The following is a 20,033-nucleotide window of genomic DNA, read 5'->3' as shown; positions in this document are numbered from 1 at the left end:
CCAAACTCACGTCACTTCTTCCCCAGAACAAGAGCTACATATTATCCTAATGTTTTGACCGAAAGTCAAGCAGTAGTATAAGAAACCGCTAGGGGGCCCAAAATCTAATCATTTCGAGATCTCAAGAAGCTCTCCCAACATACCAAATGTCAAGCCAATCCATTTATTATATGCCTTCTTAACCCTTGTCCTGCTGACATTCCTGGCACAATATTTTTCAATAATTTCATGTCTTAATTAGATCATAGACCCCCAAATTTTTTTTGCCCTGCGGTGGAGTAGTTACTTCCGCATTCGTTGCGTTTCGCTGCAGTGTGATGCGTTGCACGAGAAATACCCCCAAATCGTACCTATACAGGGTGCTATATAGATGGTACTGTATGTGCAGAACAACAATTGTTGTGCTCTGCAGACACACAAACACACACAAGAACGCCTCTGAAAACATAACCTTCTTGAAGGTAACAAGTATGCGTTGGCAAGGAAGCGCAAAGTTCCTGCAGGGAAGACAAACTAATGCTGGTAATAATTTCCCTTATGAAGATTAATATGCAAATGTGAGTAACGTCTTTTAATAGAATTGTAGGATTGGTACTAACTAACACTACCAAATTGACCGTGGTCAATAATAGGATACAGATGAATGTATAATATAGTAGAATCTCAAATGATACATAAGATCTTAATTGTGCTTTAGAGTGATTTTACAAAATGTATGTTGATTTCCCAGTTCACCATTATTTTTTTTCTATCCAAGAACCAATAATTTTTCTCTTTTCCTATTACTTTTACCTACTTAGTCCTATTTTCTCAGGCAACAAACCGAAGCATTGTTCCATTTAAAGATGCTTTATTGTGAAAACAATACCAACCATGGTCAAAGTGATGCTAAATCTCAAAACTTAAACTTCATAGTGCTCTTTGATGACTTCAAACTTCTAACCAATTCTCTTTTCTTTTACTTCCAGATCTTTTCTTTCTTCGTTCCATATCTTTTCCTTTCTTTCGTTTTACTTTCTTTCACTCATTTACAGAGGATAAAAGGTGAAAAAGAATACGTATGGGACTACAAAACGTTTCTTTTCTTCATATTTCGGGGTACAAGGCTGGATTTGACAGGAAGATCGATGACATGTTACTTATTTTGGAGCTTTGCAAATGTACGAAAAGCCACGGGAGCAGTCATCTTCATCCTCCCACAGTCCCACGCGTCCTTTGGTACGCCAGTAGCGACGACGTGAAAAGTACCGGCGGCTGTAGCGACTGTCGATCTGTTGGAAACAATACATACAATTTACAACTTAAAGTCCACTCTTATCATACCTAGTGAACATAACAGCACCCATCTCCATTTCTCTACCGGATTCGGCCACACCGTTAGCTGTGAATACTATACTATAGCAAGGAACAGTCGTCTGGTTAAAGTGTGTGCTTAAGTTCCATTCTCTTTTCCACAGGTGATGACCATTTATAAATGGTTGTGATAGAAAGAACTTTGCTATTCAGATAATGTCCTTGGTATAGCCTTACTTAAAGAAAAAAAACTAGCAGCACACACCTTGGAGTTCATAACAGAACACCTAGCACCGTTTGGCCGACCCCACCTGGCTCTGTCGTTGGGACCATCAGCCCAGTCCGTGTAGCCCTGCACTTGAGATCCGTCAGACCACATCGAACTTCCAGCCTTCCAGTTGCGTAGTCCAATGTAGGCAGCTGATAGCCTGGCGACTCGGTCCCGCAAGAACGGGTGCCAGTGAGTCCTCCTAGGGTCTGAAGTCAAAGGAAAACTGACATGATCTCTTGTAAAATGTTGATACATGTACCTTAAGATGGAAAGCATCGTTTTAGGTTGGTCTCTTTTAATTTTCTTCCGTTTTCAACAAATAAGGTCAATGACAATGGGGACAGAATGAGGAATGTGAATTATGTGAATGAGACATTGAATTTATATGCATGATTAATAACAAAATACTGTCATTCAAAAGTGATAACTGCCAGGAATTTTATTATAATTGCGTTAAACTATCTTATCTAAATCAGGATCTTATTTGCATAATATAAGAGGAATGCTAGAATTGTTTTCTTTGTTAGAATAAGACTGATAGTTTGCAGAGAATACGGTCAACTGATACAAGCTATGCAAATAAGAATCTTATTTGCATAATCAATGAGAAACATTTATAAGTCTTCGATCATTTTTAAAATTTTATTTGGCCAAGGTATGACGTCGTGAGAAATCTCCTAGAGCCAAGAAAATAAATCGGTGCCTTCGATACCTTCCAGGGGTTGTTAATAAGGCCACAGCAAGTAATTTTTACGGATGACATCCCGCGCGCATTCATTTCGCCTAATTTTGGAAAAAACAGCAAGAAATTTTGTTGCCCTCTAACAGCGGTCAACATGTCAAAAATGGGCAAAGATGTCTGCTGCCATGCCGGAAGGAAGATGGCAGATAACTATGAAGAGAGGAGACAAGAAAAGGCTGTGATTTAATGTTTTGTTTCTTACTTTGATGCAGTGATATGTGATGGTGGCTGTGTATATGTGATGTTCCCACTGAATCAAAATCATTTGTACGATGATTGAGTCAAAATTTTAAATTGTAGGAACCTTTTTTTTGGCTCGCCCGCTCGCATTAAGCTTCGGTCACAACCCGCCGTACGTGCGGAAGGAGTGGCGTTTACGTACGTCACTCGCACGTCACTCGCACGGTTGTGCAAAGTGTAAGAGTGGACGGTCTGCACGCCAAGTCTGGCCGTGAGCGGTTGCGTGCATCGTACGTTGCGCAAGTGGTAAGTGAGCTGTACGTGCTTACAACGTACGATCTCTGTGCGATTGCAACTTTACCGTAAGGAGGCCGTACTCACACGTGCGTCTTTCGTACGGTACGTACCGGGCACGCGCGTCGCTCGTACTCGCACGCACGGGTGGTGAATCCGCAGACCGCACGTAGAAAAAGTTTTACATGCACTTAAAGTTCTACGGCGTGTCTGCGTGCTCCCAAATCCGTAGGATTCCGTACGGAGGCGGTACTCACCACGCACGGATGCCTTACGTTTGCCCACGTTTTTGCACGCAGAAAGCACGCAGAAGCACGTATGGCGGGTTGTGACCGTAGCATTAGATTTGGAGTCTGCGGAGGATGTCATCCATAAAATTTACCTGCTGTGGCCTTACCTACCGTTAGGGATGAGACGGCTGACAAACTCGTTCTCCTCACGGCTGTGAATAGACACAAGATTTGCGCCACAGGCTTTACATCGTGCGTCCGCTGTGAACCAGTCGACTCCGCTTTTCACGTACTTGTAGCAGTGGTCGTTGTATTCGCTCCATCCACTTGGGCATTGCCAGGCTGTAACATGAACTTTTGATCAGTGACTCGTAACAAGGTTTGAACTAGTTACTTTTAAATAATGCCAAAGGTTTGAGATGGATTTTTTTAAATATTATATGGTATGGATGAAATATATTGTGTTCTCTTATGTTTCTTCTCCTTCTCCTGCCACACAGTCAAGGGGATTCAAAAAAATTTTTATGAAGGTTTTTTGGGTCATTTTTCGACAAAAAAAATGGATTTTTAGATCCTGAGCCCTGGTTTTACAACCAAATGATCTGAAATTCGGTATAAGGGTACCTTGAACATGTGTCTACAGAATAGCAGTCACATATTTGGCATACACCAATTCCATGGGGACTTTATGGCTATTTTCACCAAAAAAAGGGCCAAAAGTGCTGTACCCGTTCCACGTTCTATCTAAAGAATGGCCCGTTTCATCTGCCATGGAACACGTGTTCCATTGCGGGTTACCTGGGGTCACAACTCACATTGCACCTAAGTCGTGCGTAATGACCCACACATTCAATTTTATGACCTAAGACCTTCACAATGTATCAAATCTCATCATTGTTAGTATTTGCATACCTGTAATAAGATTAGTAAAGCTTTCAAGATTCAAAGTGTTTGTTCTTGCATCTTTGTTCTCAATTACATAGCTACTATATAATTCATTTATTTGAGAACCTTTGCCAGTTTTGCACTGGGGTAAGTTTGGAATAGTCCCCTTTTGCGTGGGAGGGAGATGGACTGAAATATGCTGTATTTGCTCCCAAGCAAATGTCGGCCTTTCTAGTTTAAAAATTGGGTTAACGTACCTTGCTGACAGTTTCTTCCAGACGGTCCAGGTGTGGACCTACACCTGTGCCTACCAGCTTGGTTCACACAGGTTCCATTTTGGCAAGGTGTCGTCACACACACGTCACTTTCTGTGGGATAAAGAATGAAATGTCACCCAAACATAAAACCCATGATTTTAATTTCAAGAAGGAGTCTGAAAGACATTTTCAGTGTAAAACCCCATGTAATATTTTAGGTGGCGTCGGGTGGTGTAGTGGTTAGAGCAATCGACTATGAGCCGGGGAGACCCGGGTTCGATTCCGAGTCGTACCCGGTACATGTCTGAACATGCGCCCCGACGTTGTGCCCTTGGGAAGGGCACTTAACACGACTTTCCTCACTCCACCCAGGTGTGAATGGGTACCTAACTTCGGCTGGGGAAAGTCGTATTGAGGTCACCTTGTGGCGCCTAATGGCAGCCGCACAGACCCTTGCAACAGTTCCACAAATAATAATTGTGGAACAAATATGTGTATTATTTGATTGTTGTAATTGTTATGATTTGTATTGATTATTATGTGATACCCTGCATCAATTCAGCCGTATAAAGGCTGCGACTGCACGGGTACTGTTTGATTATTAAATTTATTTATTATGATATGCATGATAAACTATGCCACGTGTTAGTACACAGCAGAACTCACTTTGCTTCCTTCACTCACCTTAATAATATGTCAGATAATGCTAAACTGCACTTAATTCTTAGAGGCTCCTCAATGTTACCCTCTATGTACAACTTTAAAACGATGCAACTCACTCAGATTTACATTGGAGATACCAAGCGCTTCTAGCTCTGCTTGACTGTTTCTAACAGTCAATTAGATATAGAAGTCCAAATACTACGTAAGTGTTAATGGGCCTAAATTCTCCTCCCAGCTCTGATTGGCGGATGTTTTTCCGCCAATGAGATATAGGAGGTTACCATGTAATCTTACCTTTCAAATAGTTCTGTTAGCATTTAATTTAACATTTTAATGTCTTGGGGTGGTGGGACTACGGCGCACAGATATGTCAACTTTGTATATTTAAATGTTAATTGTACCTTTTTTTGTTGTGTGGCGCTGTGAATATAAGTTGTTAACTTGAGTGCAGCGTCACACTGTCCTTGTTATGTTTTCATGTTTTGATGAATAAAAAAAAACTCACTTTGCTGACAGTTCTTTCCAGTCCATCCAGCTGAGCAGGTACATTTGTATCCGCCATCTTTGTTCTCACAAGTTCCGTGTTCGCATGGTTTTGTGGCGCACTCATCTATGACTGCGGGATAAAGTAAAATCACCCATATTTTTATTATTCATTCACATAAAAAAATAGGTACAAGACTTGGTGGTCCCGCACTCAAGTGGAAAACACTTATGTTTACGGCACCACTAAATAAATACATATAATCAAGAAAAAACAAACGCAACTTTAAGACAGGCAAAACAGTATATACAGGAAATTCAAAAGCGCAAGTCCGGTTCCCCACCCAATGATAAATGATGGCAAAGAGAGTACACAATACATAGATAGCACAGGGGGAAATTGAAATCTTTTAAAACCGTTCTGATGTGGTGATAAAGTTTTGGGTAAGTGATAATATATTGGAGTTGACAACTGATGAGAATGCGGTACTGCCACGGAGTAAAAGGTCAGTTTTTGCGTTGTCAGAAAGAGTGATTTGTTACTACACAGCAAACTCACGTTCACATCGTGGGGTCGTGTGGCGTAGCGGCAGAGTGCGCGACTCGGAACTTCGAGTCCCGGGTTCGAGTCCTGACATGCCACCGATCTTGTGCCCTTGGGAAAGGCACTTTACACGACTTTCCTCACTTCGCTCAGGTGTAAATGAGTATTGTCCTGTCATGTATTTGTCTCCTGTGTTGGTGGCGGCATTAATATAAGTTGAAAAAAATTGAGTGTGTCGTCACCACGTCTTGTGATTACATGTTGGAATAAAAAAAAAACTCACGTTGCTGACAGTTCTGTCCAGTCCATCCAGGTGAGCAGGTGACACATTTGTATCCACCCTCTATGTTCACACAGGTTCCATGTTCGCAAGGCTTCCGGGGCCGAATATGGTTCCTGGTGCACTCATTAATGTCTGTGTGATGATTAAGACGAAATCATGTTGGCACTCAACCAAGAAGATGAAAGGTCATGATCAATGTCATAAAAAAAGACGGACTTTAAATACAATGAGGAACAGTTGGCATGGTTTTTCTGCTACAATTATTGACATGTATTGTTTGTGTGCTTACGTATACAGAAATAACACTGACTGTTGGCAATTGGGATATATGTACAAAAAATATCTAAAGCCTCCAACAAGTAGTAATATACAACATAAAATATTATGCCATAGTTTACACACACACACACACACACACACACAAAAGCACCAACCTTGCTGACAGTTCTTTCCAGTCCATCCAGGATGGCAAATACATTTGTATCCGCCATCTTTGTTCTCACAGCGTCCATTTGGGCATGGGTTTTTGGCACACTCATCTATGTCTGTGGGCCAGAAAGAAAGAAATATCACCCATATTCAAAACAAATTATTAAATCTCATTATTAGGACAAAGGCACTAACTAAAGAAGGATTTTAAGTATAAAAATTCATGTATGTGTAATATAATATAACGTGGTAATACAATGGTTACTACACAAGAAATTAAAACCTCGATGACAGTTCAGTCCAGTCCATCCAGGTGAGCAGGTACAGCTGTATCCGTTATCTTTTCTCTTACAGGTTCCATGATGGCAAGGCTCAATGGTACACAAATTGAAGCCTGTGGGATAAAGAACAAAACATCGTATATATATATATAGTGTGTTTGTGTGTGTTTGTGTGTGTTTGTGCGTGTGCGTGTGTGTGTGTTTGTGCGTGTGCGTGTGTGTGTACGTGTACGTATATCGGTCGACTGTGTTGGTCACGATCATCTGCCGTTACGCCAAACATATGGCACGCTATTAAAATGTATAACAAAAAGTAAAGAAAGATATGAACATTCATGTAATATGATATACTATGATGTACTATGCTAAGAGAATGGTTACTACACAAGAGAACTCACTTTGGTCACAGTTCTGTCCAGTCCATCCAGGCGAGCAGATGCATTTGTATTCGCCATCTTTGTCCACACAGTGTCCATGTTGGCATGGGTTTGTGGCACACTCATCTATGTCTGTGGGATATCACGCGTATTCTTATGATTTCATGAAGACACAGACGGTTAAGAAAGTATGTAACTCTATGCTATACGATGGTAATACTACACAAAATTAAAACTCACCTATCTGGCAGTTCTCTCCAGTCCATCCAGCGAAGCAGGTACATTTGTATCCGCCATATGTGTCCTCACAGTCTCCATGTTGACATGGGCGTATTTTGCTACACGCAAATAAGTCTGTGGGTAAACAGAGAAATAGCGTGGTTATTAATGAAAGGGACTCTCAACACAGGTTCAACATTTAACATGTTGCGTAACTTATATAAGCAGACCAAGTTTCTAGCCAACTAGAGAACAATAGAGGGACTACTGAAAAAATATTACAAGGTGGGTAAAAATGTTAAATGGGTAAAGCCTACTAATAAAAACACTCTCTGGACCCTGGTGAAAGAAACCATCACCTCGCTGACAGTTCGGTCCAGTCCATCGTTTGCAGGTACATTTCCCGCCGACATCACACAGTGAATATTGGCATGTGTTTTTGGCACAGGCATCTATGTCTGGGGGATATAAATGGCCTAGATATTTATTTTTTATTTTATTTTATTTCCGTCATTTTTATACAGGGTAACCCAATTCAGTGATGGCACTGCTTTTCAACGGGGCCCTGTATTACACAGCACAGTACAACATACAAATAATAACATTAGCATACAAAAATTATACAATAAATAATTATAATGGCAATGATAATAACGAAAACAATAAATAAATTATAATGGCAATGATAATAACGAAAACACAGTAATTAACCAATAACAGTAATAAATAGTAATAATAACAAAAAATACATCATTGTCCAGTCCAGTCATTGTCATTGTCCAGTCCTATATGTTGGCATGGAGGGGTCAGAGGTCAGGCCAATTCTTACATTTCATTTTAAAAATGGACATGGACGGACAGGTCTTAATAGCAGTTGGCAGCCTGTTCCAGAGGGCAGGGCCTCTGTAGGAGAATTTGCGCTTTCCACATTCAAGGCGAACAAGCGGCAGTTTCAAAGATAGGTTCTGGCTGTGTCTGGTGGGGTATCTGTGGGATTCAAAAGCCATCTGGAAGTTATCTATGTAGTCTGGGAGTTCATTGTTGACTGCCTTGTACATTGATTGTAGCAGGTGCAAGTTTCTCCAGGATGATAAAGTTTTCCAACCTAGGGTAGCACACATATTCAAATGAATTTTCATTGTTAAAACAGAGACGGTAAAGAAAGTATGAAAATCTATGTTATACAATATGCTGTGCTAAGTGAATCATGGTTGACTACACGAAAACTCGCTGGCAGTTCTGTCCAGTTCATCCAGGTGAGCAGGTATATTTTTATCCGCCATCTTTGTTTTCACAGTAGCCATGTTTACGTATATGGAATTCCGACACACTCATCTATGGCTGTGAAAAAATGACGAAACATGGAAAGAACGTAACTAAGCATTTAAAAAAGCTGTAGTCAAGTACTAGCATATGAATGATATTTGGGCAAAGCTTAAGGTCACCACAGAAAACATAAACATCTGGATAGCCTAACAGTAATATGTATCATTTACATTGAGTAGTATTGATCAGCACATACTTACGAAAGACCATATTAGGTACAATTTTTTTCCTTCTGTGTGTGTGTGTGTGTGTGTGTGTGTGTGTGTGTGTGTGTGTGTGTGTGTGTGTGTGTGTGTGTGCGTACTTCGAGTTTCTGTGGGTACTTCGAGTTTCTATGTGTAGTTAGAGTTTCTATGGGTATACTCGAAGTTCCCATACAAACTCTAAATACACATACAAATCCTAAGTTCCCATACAAACTGCAAGTTTCCATACAAACTCTAAATGCTTACAGAAACTCACCATAGAAACTCTAAGTACTCATAGAAACTCGAAGTACACAGAAAATAATAATTGTACCTATTGTCTTTCGTACATACTGGGATTATTGAAATTTCAGTACTTGAATGGCCTACCTATCTGGCAATTGTTTCCAGTCCAGCCATTGTGGCAGTTGCAGTGGTATCCGCCATCTTTGTTCAGCACACAGCGTCCATGTTGACATGGGTTTATGGCACACTCACCTATGTCTGTGGGAGGAAGAAGTGGGGGCTTCACCTGAACACAAAGATAACATACAGTTAGATACATCAGGATTTTACATGAACATGAATGCTGACCTGTAACACACGCTGATACATATACGTGTCTGCTGCTCTCACCAGAGACATTTTGTAACTAGAAAGGCCGACATTTGCTCAGGAGCAAGTGTTACGTAGCATGGCTTCACCACATTCCCCATACCAAAAAAAACCCTCCCGCACAAATGGATTGTTCTTAAGTCACCCCTATTCAAAATGTGAAATGTTCCAACAGTCTATACCCCCATGCAGCAATGGAATATTCCAATGCCTTTTGCTGTTGGAACATGTACATTGACAGGATCCATGCCACCCTATATCTGCTTGGAGGCCGAGCCACTTTGTATCTGCTCGAAAATACTCATGCCACCATGTATCTGCTTGGAGATTACAGAGGTCATCAGGTCGTTTGGTTCCCAAAGTTGAATACGTTCAATGAAGTGGCAGGTGTAGAGTGAGAAACACAAAGAAAAAGAATGTTTTGCATCTATATAAATATGATATGAAGTGATATACAAGTATAACTAAAAACACAACAGTTGGATACCGTTGGATACTACATGTAGTAGCTAACATCCTATACATCATTGGTAAGGACTTATATTTGCCTGATGCAAACTGTTGATTTTCAAGATTAAAAAAAGTTTACGCCCCACATTGCAAGAAAGTGTGACAAACGTACTAAAAACAATTAAATGCAGTTCAGCTGTCAATATGCTTTAGCCTCGTCAGGTATTCAATGTACTAGTATTAATCCAATTAGTCCAGCACCCAATCAGCAAGAAGATTACAACTGCCCTACCAGCAGGTGTTCAATGCATTAATCCAATTAGTCCAGCACCCAATCAGCAACAAGATTACAACTGCCCTACCATCTTGAAAGCTTCATGCCTATTGGTTGTTGCTCTCTGCATTCCTTACTGATGAGTCATTGCTATAAGGTAAGTTAACTTCACTATTCGGCATAGAAAACAGTCAAAAAGTCCCAAATTATACAAGTTTAAGGGAGAGTATGCCCACAATTATAATGAATTGTTGTTGGTAGATATATAAAGCATACCTAGACCAAATTTCAGATGATTTGAGTATAATACCAGGTCTCCAGGACCCTAAATGTAAAGATTTTGTCAAAAAATGGCCAAAAAAAAAAAAACACATAAAACAATTTTAAATGCCTGTATCGGAAAAAATGAGAAAAAAAAGGCCTACGGGTATTTGGCTACTCTACCTTCATACCAAATTTCATGTTATTTGTCCCAAAATTAAGGAGTTTAATCAATTTAAAGAAATGGCAGGAGAAGAAGAAGGAGGAGAAGAAACATGAGGAAAAACATGACTCCACCACATAGTGGTGAAGCCATAAATAGTGTTTAATATTACCAACTCCATGATATTAATTACCAACTCTGACTTTTAGAATTCTATTTTGTTATGTATCATGAATTTTATACTTGGATTTTAAAGGCCGCTTTGTAAGCAATGACGCAATTCAGGTGTTGATTTTATATTGTACCTGCTATGTCATTGGAAATAAAATCTGAATAAACAGTAACTTGCACTGTTTTATATAGTAAATTCCAGTCGATTACTGTTAAAATTACCGTGGCCTGCAGCTGCAAGGAAAACGTGGAGTATCGTTTTAATGAACCTACACATTCATTCATGTATACGTCTGAGAGATAAGCGACGGTCACAATCCGCCGTACGTGCTTCTGCGTGCTGTCTACGTGCAAAAACTCGGGCAAACGTAGGGCATCCGTGCGTGGTGAGTACCACCTCCGTACGGAATCCTACGGATTTGGGAGCACGCAGACACGCCGTAGAACTTTAAGTGCATGTAAAACTTTTTCTGCGTGCGACCTGCGGATATACCACACGTACGTGCGCGTGCCCCGCAGGTTCCGTACGTAAGAAGCACGTGTGAGTACGGCCTCCTTACGGTAAAGTTGCAATCGCACATAGATCGTACGTTGTAAGCACGTACAACTCACCACTTGCACAACGAACGATGCACGCAACCGCTCACGGCCATACGTGGCGTGCAGACCACACCCTTACACCTTGCGCAACCGTGCGAGTGACGTGCGTCGACGCCACTCCTTCCCCACGTTTTCAGAAAAACGTAGCAGACGTGGCCTTCCAATACAACGTACGGACAAAAAGCACGCACGACGGGTTGTAACCGAGGTTTAGTGGTGAATACAGCGTCCGTAAGGAATCCTACGGATTTGGGAGCACGCAGACACGCTGTATAACTTTAAGTGCATGTAAAACTTTTTCTGCGTGCGGTCTGCGGATTCACCACCCGTACGTGCGAGTACGGGCGACGCGCGTGCAACGCACTGACGTAAGTAGTACGTGCGTGCCGCGTACGTTGGTTGCGTGTTCCGTACGTGCTTACTCCGCACTTCCCAGTTCACCTGCTCAATGACTAGGCAGAACACACGTGCACCGTACGAGTACCAAGTGCTCCGCACGTACAACGCACGTGAAACGCACTTGATTTCTACAGTATATAAAGACGACTTGACGGAAGGCATCTGCAGCTACAATCAGACAAGACCCAAGGAAACAGACCGCGGAAGACGACAGGGCGGCTAGTGAAGAAGATGTCAAGAGGAGGGAAAAAAATCAGATGGTTCATCGCACCAGACCTGCACGCACTTGTAACGTGCGAGTGCGTAAGGAAACCGTACGTACGCAGCACGTGCAGGTACGGCCTGTACGCGGTAACGTGGCAATCGCATAGAGATCGTAGGTTGTAAGCACGTACAACTCAACTCAATTACCACTTGCGCAACGAACGATACACGCAACCGCTCACGGCCAGGCGTGGCGTACAGACCACGTACTTACTAGTTACACCTTGTGCAACCCTGCGAGTGACGTACATGTATTCCCTCGGCCGGTCACCCTACGTTTTCAAAAAAAAAAGTAAAAGACGTGGCCTCCCAAAAAAACGTACGGACAAAAAGCACGCACGGTGGGTTGTGACCGACGCTTAAGTGGCGTAACAAAAGAAGTCGTAAGTTGAGTGAGCGTCACACTATCCTTCTCCTGTGTGTATTATGCTAATTAAAAAAAAATACTCGCAACTACATGCAACGAGGTGCATTATCTCAAAGTTAACCTTGTTTTGGATAAATTTATCATGAGTACGAACCTTTAGTAATCTCTTGTTATTTACGATTTTGTTTGAGTTTCATAATTTATATGTTTGGGGTTTCCCCAGGACACATTGAACAAACAAACAAATTAACAAACAAATAAACATATGTTACCTCATTTACATATAAATTCATAGTGTTTGGATAAATACCTGCGCGTATTTCCTGTCATCTGGCCCTGTGTCAGATCTTGCATCATGCGCTTCATCGGATTGGTCTGTGACATCGGCAGGTTGGAAAGAGGAATCGGGCGGTGGTGGGAAGGTGTCGGGCGCACTGAGGCTGTTACTCACAACCATTCCCGACATCAGCGCGACCAGAAGCCACCTGGCCATGGCACTCTGAAACGATAACACACAACTTACTCTATCATGAAACGTCATCTGTGTTTGGTAGATACATGTTTAATTTTAAAACTTTTGTTCCAACGTTCTCACCTAGAGATTTCGACCAGTCACTCTGGTCTTCCTCCACTCGGGTCAGTCTACTGAGGAAGACTGAGTAACTGGTCGAAAGTTCACTTGACCAGGCCTGTGCGCTTTGCAGATGCGCACATTGCCCGAGTCCCTCCAACGTCTCTGGCGTGTGCCGGCGCACCGCGCATAGTTATTTTTTTTTATTATTCCAACATGTAATCACCAGACATGGTGACGGCACACTCAAGTTTTTTCAACTTAAATTAATGCCGCCACCAACACAGGGGACAAATACATGACAGGACAATACTCATTTACACCTGAGCTGAGTGAGGAAAGTCGTGTAAAGTGCCTTTCCCAAGGGCACAAGATCGGTGGCATGTCAGGACTCGAACTCGGGACTCTAAGTTCCGAGTCGCGCACTCTGCCACTAAGCCACACGACCCCACCCCGCATAGTTATTGGCAAGGGCCAGGCCAGTCCGACGACCTAATGTCTCATCCCACTTCTTTCTCTGCCTGCCATTTTCCATTTCCCTGCCACCGTTCCCTGTAAGATCACTTTGGAGAGGCTTTTGCTTCTGGTTACGCACAATTTTAGCTTCCCTCATTTTAACGAATCTCTAGGTAAAAACAATTCTCTTGTGTTGGAACAAAGTTTTAACTTTTAAGTTTTTAAAAGACGCGTTTTACTCCTTGTGAAAACTTAGCAGGGTGAAAATGTATCAACAATAATTCTATCAAGTATAGTCGCACAGATTAGCCTGGGTACCATCCGGATTTTCGTTCCGCAACGCCTCGAAAAGGCATGATTTTTTTCGAGCGTTGTGGAGCGAAAATCCAGGCTAGCACAGATGGCTCTAGCTTATACGTGAAAAATAACACCTTAAAATGCAAAGGAGATTTGTCGAAAACTGAAGCACACCGTTGAATACTTACTGGTGGAGTTCACGACTCTACTACAGGACGCTTTCTTCAGACCGTTGTCTCAGACGTTTTACAAGATGATTTAGAACGTTGGGAAAGAAGAAACCGCAACTTCGCCGTATGTGTACGTGGCACTTCAGAGGCGAGCTTCTTATAATGTGCGCTATAATCTCCTACTACCATGACAACCAATGCAATCAAGTACAAGTTCCTCCGGCGATTAACATCAGACTATCGTGAATGGTGGGAAAGGGACCACCAGAGTGGCCACTTACGAAACTACATAAATATGTAAGATTCGTTACGTATGAAGTCAAGGCAAACCTGTCCTTACTGCCTGTTCAATAGCCTGGTATCCAGTCTGATCGTGGTCGGGGCCGAAAGAGCTGTGTCCCGCCCGCCTTACATAGGTTTCCCGGTGTGTATTTCACGAGAGATTGATTAGCCCTCCACAATCGTGTTGGGGGGAACCAAATCCCTAAGCATACTGTCTCTTATTAGCGTAACTCTCCTACCGGGACGGCCTGTTGCACTGGGCGGGGGAAGCTATTAGCACTGCTTGAAAAACCACGTTTCCAAGAGTTTCCAGTCCCGCACACGCCCGTGAAATTCGCCGTGTCCTGGTCGCGTCCATGGATTTCCGGGCTCCGCGTGTACGGCCCCGGATATTTCCTTACACTCCCGGATTCGTGCTCGCCGTGCACGTGCACGGAAATTTACGCCCCGCACACTTGGCGTGTGTTGGGGAGCGGCTAACAATAAGGGGTAATTAGGTACTGCGTGTATTCATGTTTCAGGTGATAATTACTTGAACCAAAGTTGCCAGCACTTTAATCTAAGCAAATTAGATATAGAATGATCAAGGATTGTTAATACAACATTTGAACCTATGCGTCCCTGGCTTGATTTATCGTGATGTCGTCCATACGACAAAGCACATTTGAGCGTAGGGCGCCCCGACGCTGGGGTTATATAACCTACTCGGTCAAAATGACCTAAATCTACACTCCGGTCTAAATCTGAATTTTTTATTTTGGAAATAATAGTTTATCCGTGAGGTTCATTACCATGATGTAATCAAACGCTTGACTAAAGGGGTTTGAACTAACGTGACCTGATCAGTTTGTTATGATTTTTAGGTACATGTATGGGTAATAATATGCAAGCTTTACATTGTAGTTCGGTCGATGTTTATTGTGATGTGTCTGACATGGCGTCCGTTTATGTGCATGTAATCATGACGAATTAGAATTATGAAGATCATTTGTCTGCCTTGAATAAATACATTCACACAATCAGAAACATCCTATCATCCAAGTGTTCAGACTGCACAGGCGATTTAACTTAAAACCTATAATATAAAAACAAGATGGTTGTAGTATTGAACGCGATCACGTGATTATATGACTGACGACCAATCCTACCTCGCTCTCGCCGGGACCAGCCAATAAGAGACGCGATGCTTTGTTTTGGTGGGTCGCTTGAATCTTGCTTTGTCACAACGACGGTTTGCTTTTTCAAAACACGTTTGTCTCGGCTTGCAAAGATTACTAGTATGTTCCTGAACTAAATTGCGTCAAACATTCCGTTCTGTTACTTCGTTTTCGCAACGGAAGAAATGACTCTACTACATTGAAAGGACAACACCGCAACGAACCAGCAAACCGACAGGAGGAAGGGTAAGCTAAAACAAGGATACTATTATATATACGGCACTATCGTTACATATATCTTAAACATGTTGTTTAAAAACCTTGGCTAAGTTGTGCCTACGGCAGAAATATTTATTTTGGAAAGAAGTGTACACAATTTTTTTACTGATTAATAACATAGTTTATTATTTCTACTTAGAAGTACATCGATATAGTTTGTATGTTGCTCACAACATATGTACTTTTTTCAGGCGCGGATTTGGGATACTTTGAGACGATTTGAAGAAACTTTATCGCCAGGCTGTCGGAGAGCTCAGAAAAGAAAGAAAGAAAAGCGACTGCAGTCACACAGAAGAGGGTGAGTCTATGCAAATGTATATCTTTGCATACGAAAGCCGACAAGGCTCTTGACAATTTGAATTGTTTTCATTACCGAGGGAAATGTTGTGTTTGTATTGTTCCCATGATTACAATGAAAAGAAACAGGTAGACGTTGATGCTTGATGAATGGAGCCTTTTCACCTGGACAAAATTGTTGCTGTCTGACGTTAAAAACATTCGTTAAAAATGATAAATGACTTCTCCTCGAAATGTGTCCATACAGACGTCCGCATCTTTGCCAGGCTTGTTTATAAAACGTCTAGTACATGTACACGTAACTTCAAATGAAATTCAAAAATGCCTTCGACTTTTGACTTAGATTTTCGTTTTTCCATGTCCTGCAGGCCAGGCTGGAGGCAAACAGGCAGACTGCACACCCAGGCTCAGATCTAAAGGCGAGGGTGCTGTGTTAAAGCGCCCGGCAGGCTCCGACGACCCAGGCCGGCCCCGCTGCACTCCCGCCCGGGGTGCACCCCGCGCCCAGCACGCCGCTCCGGCCTGACTGCGATCACAACCGACACCAACACCACGCCATCCCGCAGACAGACATGGGGCAGTTTGTCGATCCTTCCAGGATGAAAACATTTCGCTATGGTCCCCTGAAGCAGGGGGGGGGGGCATACCTCCTGGCCTTCAATCTACAACTAAGCCTCATTTTGTAGAGGCGACAACGCAAACTTTACGAAACCGACAGCTTGTCTTTAACGACATTGTAAATTGAATACGTGCTCATGTAATTAATTTCTGAGCAAATGATCTTTTTTTGTAATGACGTGATATTGTTTTCTGCCAAGCCTCATTTAACTTCACGTTAGGTCTGCAATTATGTTTTTGCTACACGTACATGTATTTTGAAGAACTTTGTTTGAGGCCTTCTTTGTTTATTGAAAATTTAGTCTTTTGACTGTTTGTGTAAGCGCCATTCACTTTCATGATCTGAGGGCTATTTTCCTCTTTTAACCTGATGATATGTCAGTATTAGTTACTTTTTGACATTTTTGCTAAAATGGACTTCTATTTGGAGGTGACTGTGATGAGATGTGATGTTAGTTTACTTTTTAAAGTTAGAGAAATCTGTTAATTACTAGTAATTTCTGAGTTTACACCGGGTCCAACGATTTTAAAAGTCTAGTCCCTGGAAGTCTAGTTCGGGAAAAAGCTATTGTTTCTATGTTTCGGCTACACATTTTTGTAAAGTACCAGGTTACATTATTGTATAGTGTTAGCATAGTGCATAACGTGTATACACTATACATAGAGCGTTATTTTTGTCAGTCTGTAAATGGCGATCCTGTTTATACCAATAAAACGATGAATGAAGTATAAACATGTATTACTTTTTTTATGAATGAAATGTGTTCCTAAAACATCGAAATGTGTCCCGGGAGCGGGGGAAGCGATTTCTCGGGAGCCGGGCAGCAAAGCCCCGGGAGCAGGAAGGGGGGTCCCCGTAGTGGGTGCAGTGGGGTCCCGAGAACGGGAACAGCAGGCCCCGGGAATGGGAGCAACGGGTCCCGGGAACGGGAGCAACCGGTCCCGAGAGCGGGGCGGGTTTTGGCCGGGGGGGGGGGGGTGTAGTACCGGCATGTCCGACCCGTACACGGCGAATTTCCGCTGCCGTGTGGAGAATAATTAGGTGATAATTGCCGCTAAATTATGCATATTCCAGCAACGCACGGAGCGGTGCACGGCCATTTCCTGCCGTATACGGGGATGTACAGGGATCGTGTCCGGGCATATAACGTCCAGTACACGACCTGCACACAAAAAGTGGTTCATTTCCGGGAGTGTACAGGACATGTACGGGACTGGACACGTTTCGTGTGCAGGTCGGAAACCCCCGGGTTCTACCGGAAACCTAAAATATCCGGGAAAGTGTGCGGCAATTTCTCACACGGAAACGGGGGATTTTGTGCCGTGTAGAGCCCCCGAAGGCACAACCTGCCTGAACACCCCAATACCCCCAATCACGTAAGACTGGATACCAGGCTACCTGTTCAAGGGACGTGCAGTGAATTAATGTCATTACAGATGACAGGTGGCCACTATTGAATTCTTGTTTTTTTTTTTAATTTCAACATGAAAAAATACAATACATAGTGGTGACGCACTTAAGCAACGTTGCTTATTCACGTCACCACTAGACAAAAAATAATTTTTTTAAGGATTCTTGTTACTTGGGAGAGACGAGGACTGAGTAATATCATCATCATCTTGTCGTGAGAGGTTCGCGGATGTTCATGACTTTCCTCCGTCAGCCCTCCCTATCTTTCATAGGACTGCATCAAGTCAGCCGTATAAAGGCTGCGACTGCACGGGTACTGTTTGGACAATAAAAACCATTTATTAAATAGCGGGTCATAATGTTATGTTGTATTACTGATGTAAAATGTCTTACCGATACGTCAGCAGTACGTACTGCACCTGCGCGAAACCGGTGATGTATTCACCAATTTCACACTTCCCAGAATGCCTAGTAACGGTCACGGATATGCAGGGATATGACGTAAGACCATCCCCCCTCCCCCTTCCTCGATGTAATATTTCCAACAAATTCTATCGACAAACTGGTCAACTATTGTTTTGAGTTGATTTATCTAGTATAAAGCACATGCCATAATTGCATTTTTGTTGGAATTAGAGAAAATGACGTACCTTCTATCGTTCCACCTTCTATCGAAGACTCTCCTACTCGCACGGTCGCATGCATTACCGACTACGAGAGTCTTCGGTGCTTTATACTTGATAAATAATTCAAAACAATAGTTGATCAGTTTGTCGATAGAATTTGTTGGAAATATTATATCGAGGAAGGGGGAGGGGGGATGGTCTTACGTCATATCCCTGTATATCCGTGACCGTTACTAGGCATTCTGGGAAGTGTGAAATTGGTGAATTGTGAAGAGCACTTTACAGACAAACTTTCTTGGCGAAGGCAATAAATATAAGATCGTACTCGCGCATATTTAGTTAACATCACGTCTGGTTTTTTTTTCAAATGTTGTGTATCGGAAAAGATATCGTCTGCAACAGGCAAAATTCTAAACCAACTTTGACCAAACATCCAACGAAAACCGTGAAAAATCGGGGCTTCGCGCAGGCGCAGTACGTCCTGCCGACGTGCTCTTGTGAGGTATGACGTCATAACCAATATGAAACGAGGACTTCTGATTGGTCCACTTGCTGTATGATAATGGCCCCAGTCAAGGATGGAGGCTTCCTGCTGTGTGGATAGAAAGTACACATAAAAAGAAAAAAATAACAGATAAACTAAATAACGTACAAATCGAGAAAATTCAACAATAAGAGTTGAAAAAAAGCTACTACGCTTCTGCTGTGAAACATAACTAAAGCAATTTCAGATTTCAAACAACATTAAGGGGAATTATTCACTGCTATGCTCCAATCGTAATCAAATCCTACCAGAGGAAAGCTCTTTGTTCCTGTTGTTATGAGTTAATCCAGCTATGACGCAGATCTAAGTACGGTTAGGCCACACCAAGTAAATTTTATGGATGACGTCCTTTGGAGACCATAAATCTAATGCGAGAGGGCGAAAAAAAAACAAGAAGGGCCCTAAAAAACAAGATGCCTAGATTAGAAATATACTAAGAGACGACAAATGTTAGGACACAAATTGAATGAGATGACACAGTGTAACAAGCAAGAAGTTTTTTATTCATCATCAAAACAGCAATAAATCAGGTGGAATAGCAGTTGTCGTCCTGTCCTGTTTTCGCGTTACGGGTTTCACGTCAATCTGACGATTTGCAACACTGTCGTGACTCTTTGGTCATAGTTACAGGAAGTGGAATTTCTTGGGTTTTTTTCTAGGAACAGGCCAAAATCAATGCGCGCGCGGACGTCATCCATAAAATTTACTTGGTGTGGCCTTATCAAGACAGCCTGTTCTGACAAACAAAAAGGCTTTGTGCAGCAGATCTTTTGGTGGCTAAGTTCAATACAGTGTTAAATTGGCAACGCAGTATGAAAT

At 42.2% G+C, this 20,033-nt stretch overlaps 1 protein-coding gene across 1 annotated transcript in view; it reads right to left on the bottom strand.

Moving 5' to 3' along the window:
* LOC109479735 (fibropellin-1-like) overlaps positions 1–12,999 on the bottom strand; it is a gene marked incomplete at its 3' end in the record, with an annotated part of 40,810 nt that extends 27,811 nt beyond the window's left edge. The window contains exons 1-7 of the mRNA XM_019781725.1: positions 12,817–12,999; positions 9,333–9,474; positions 7,791–7,889; positions 7,453–7,566; positions 7,234–7,344; positions 6,560–6,670; positions 6,126–6,257 (exon numbers count right to left, since the gene is read on the bottom strand). Of these exons, the coding sequence (XP_019637284.1) occupies positions 6,126–6,257; positions 6,560–6,670; positions 7,234–7,344; positions 7,453–7,566; positions 7,791–7,889; positions 9,333–9,474; positions 12,817–12,999 (892 nt within the window). The remainder of the gene's footprint in view (positions 1–6,125; positions 6,258–6,559; positions 6,671–7,233; positions 7,345–7,452; positions 7,567–7,790; positions 7,890–9,332; positions 9,475–12,816) is intronic.
* Between the last annotated feature and the right edge of the window lie 7,034 nt (positions 13,000–20,033).

This window comes from Branchiostoma belcheri, unplaced genomic scaffold (genome assembly GCF_001625305.1).
Source record: "Branchiostoma belcheri isolate BF01 breed outbred unplaced genomic scaffold, Haploidv18h27 scaffold5, whole genome shotgun sequence".
In the NCBI taxonomy this organism is placed as follows: domain Eukaryota; kingdom Metazoa; phylum Chordata; class Leptocardii; order Amphioxiformes; family Branchiostomatidae; genus Branchiostoma; species Branchiostoma belcheri.
The sequence above is the reverse complement of the archived record's forward strand: the minus strand, read 5'-3'. Positions and strand labels throughout refer to the sequence as shown.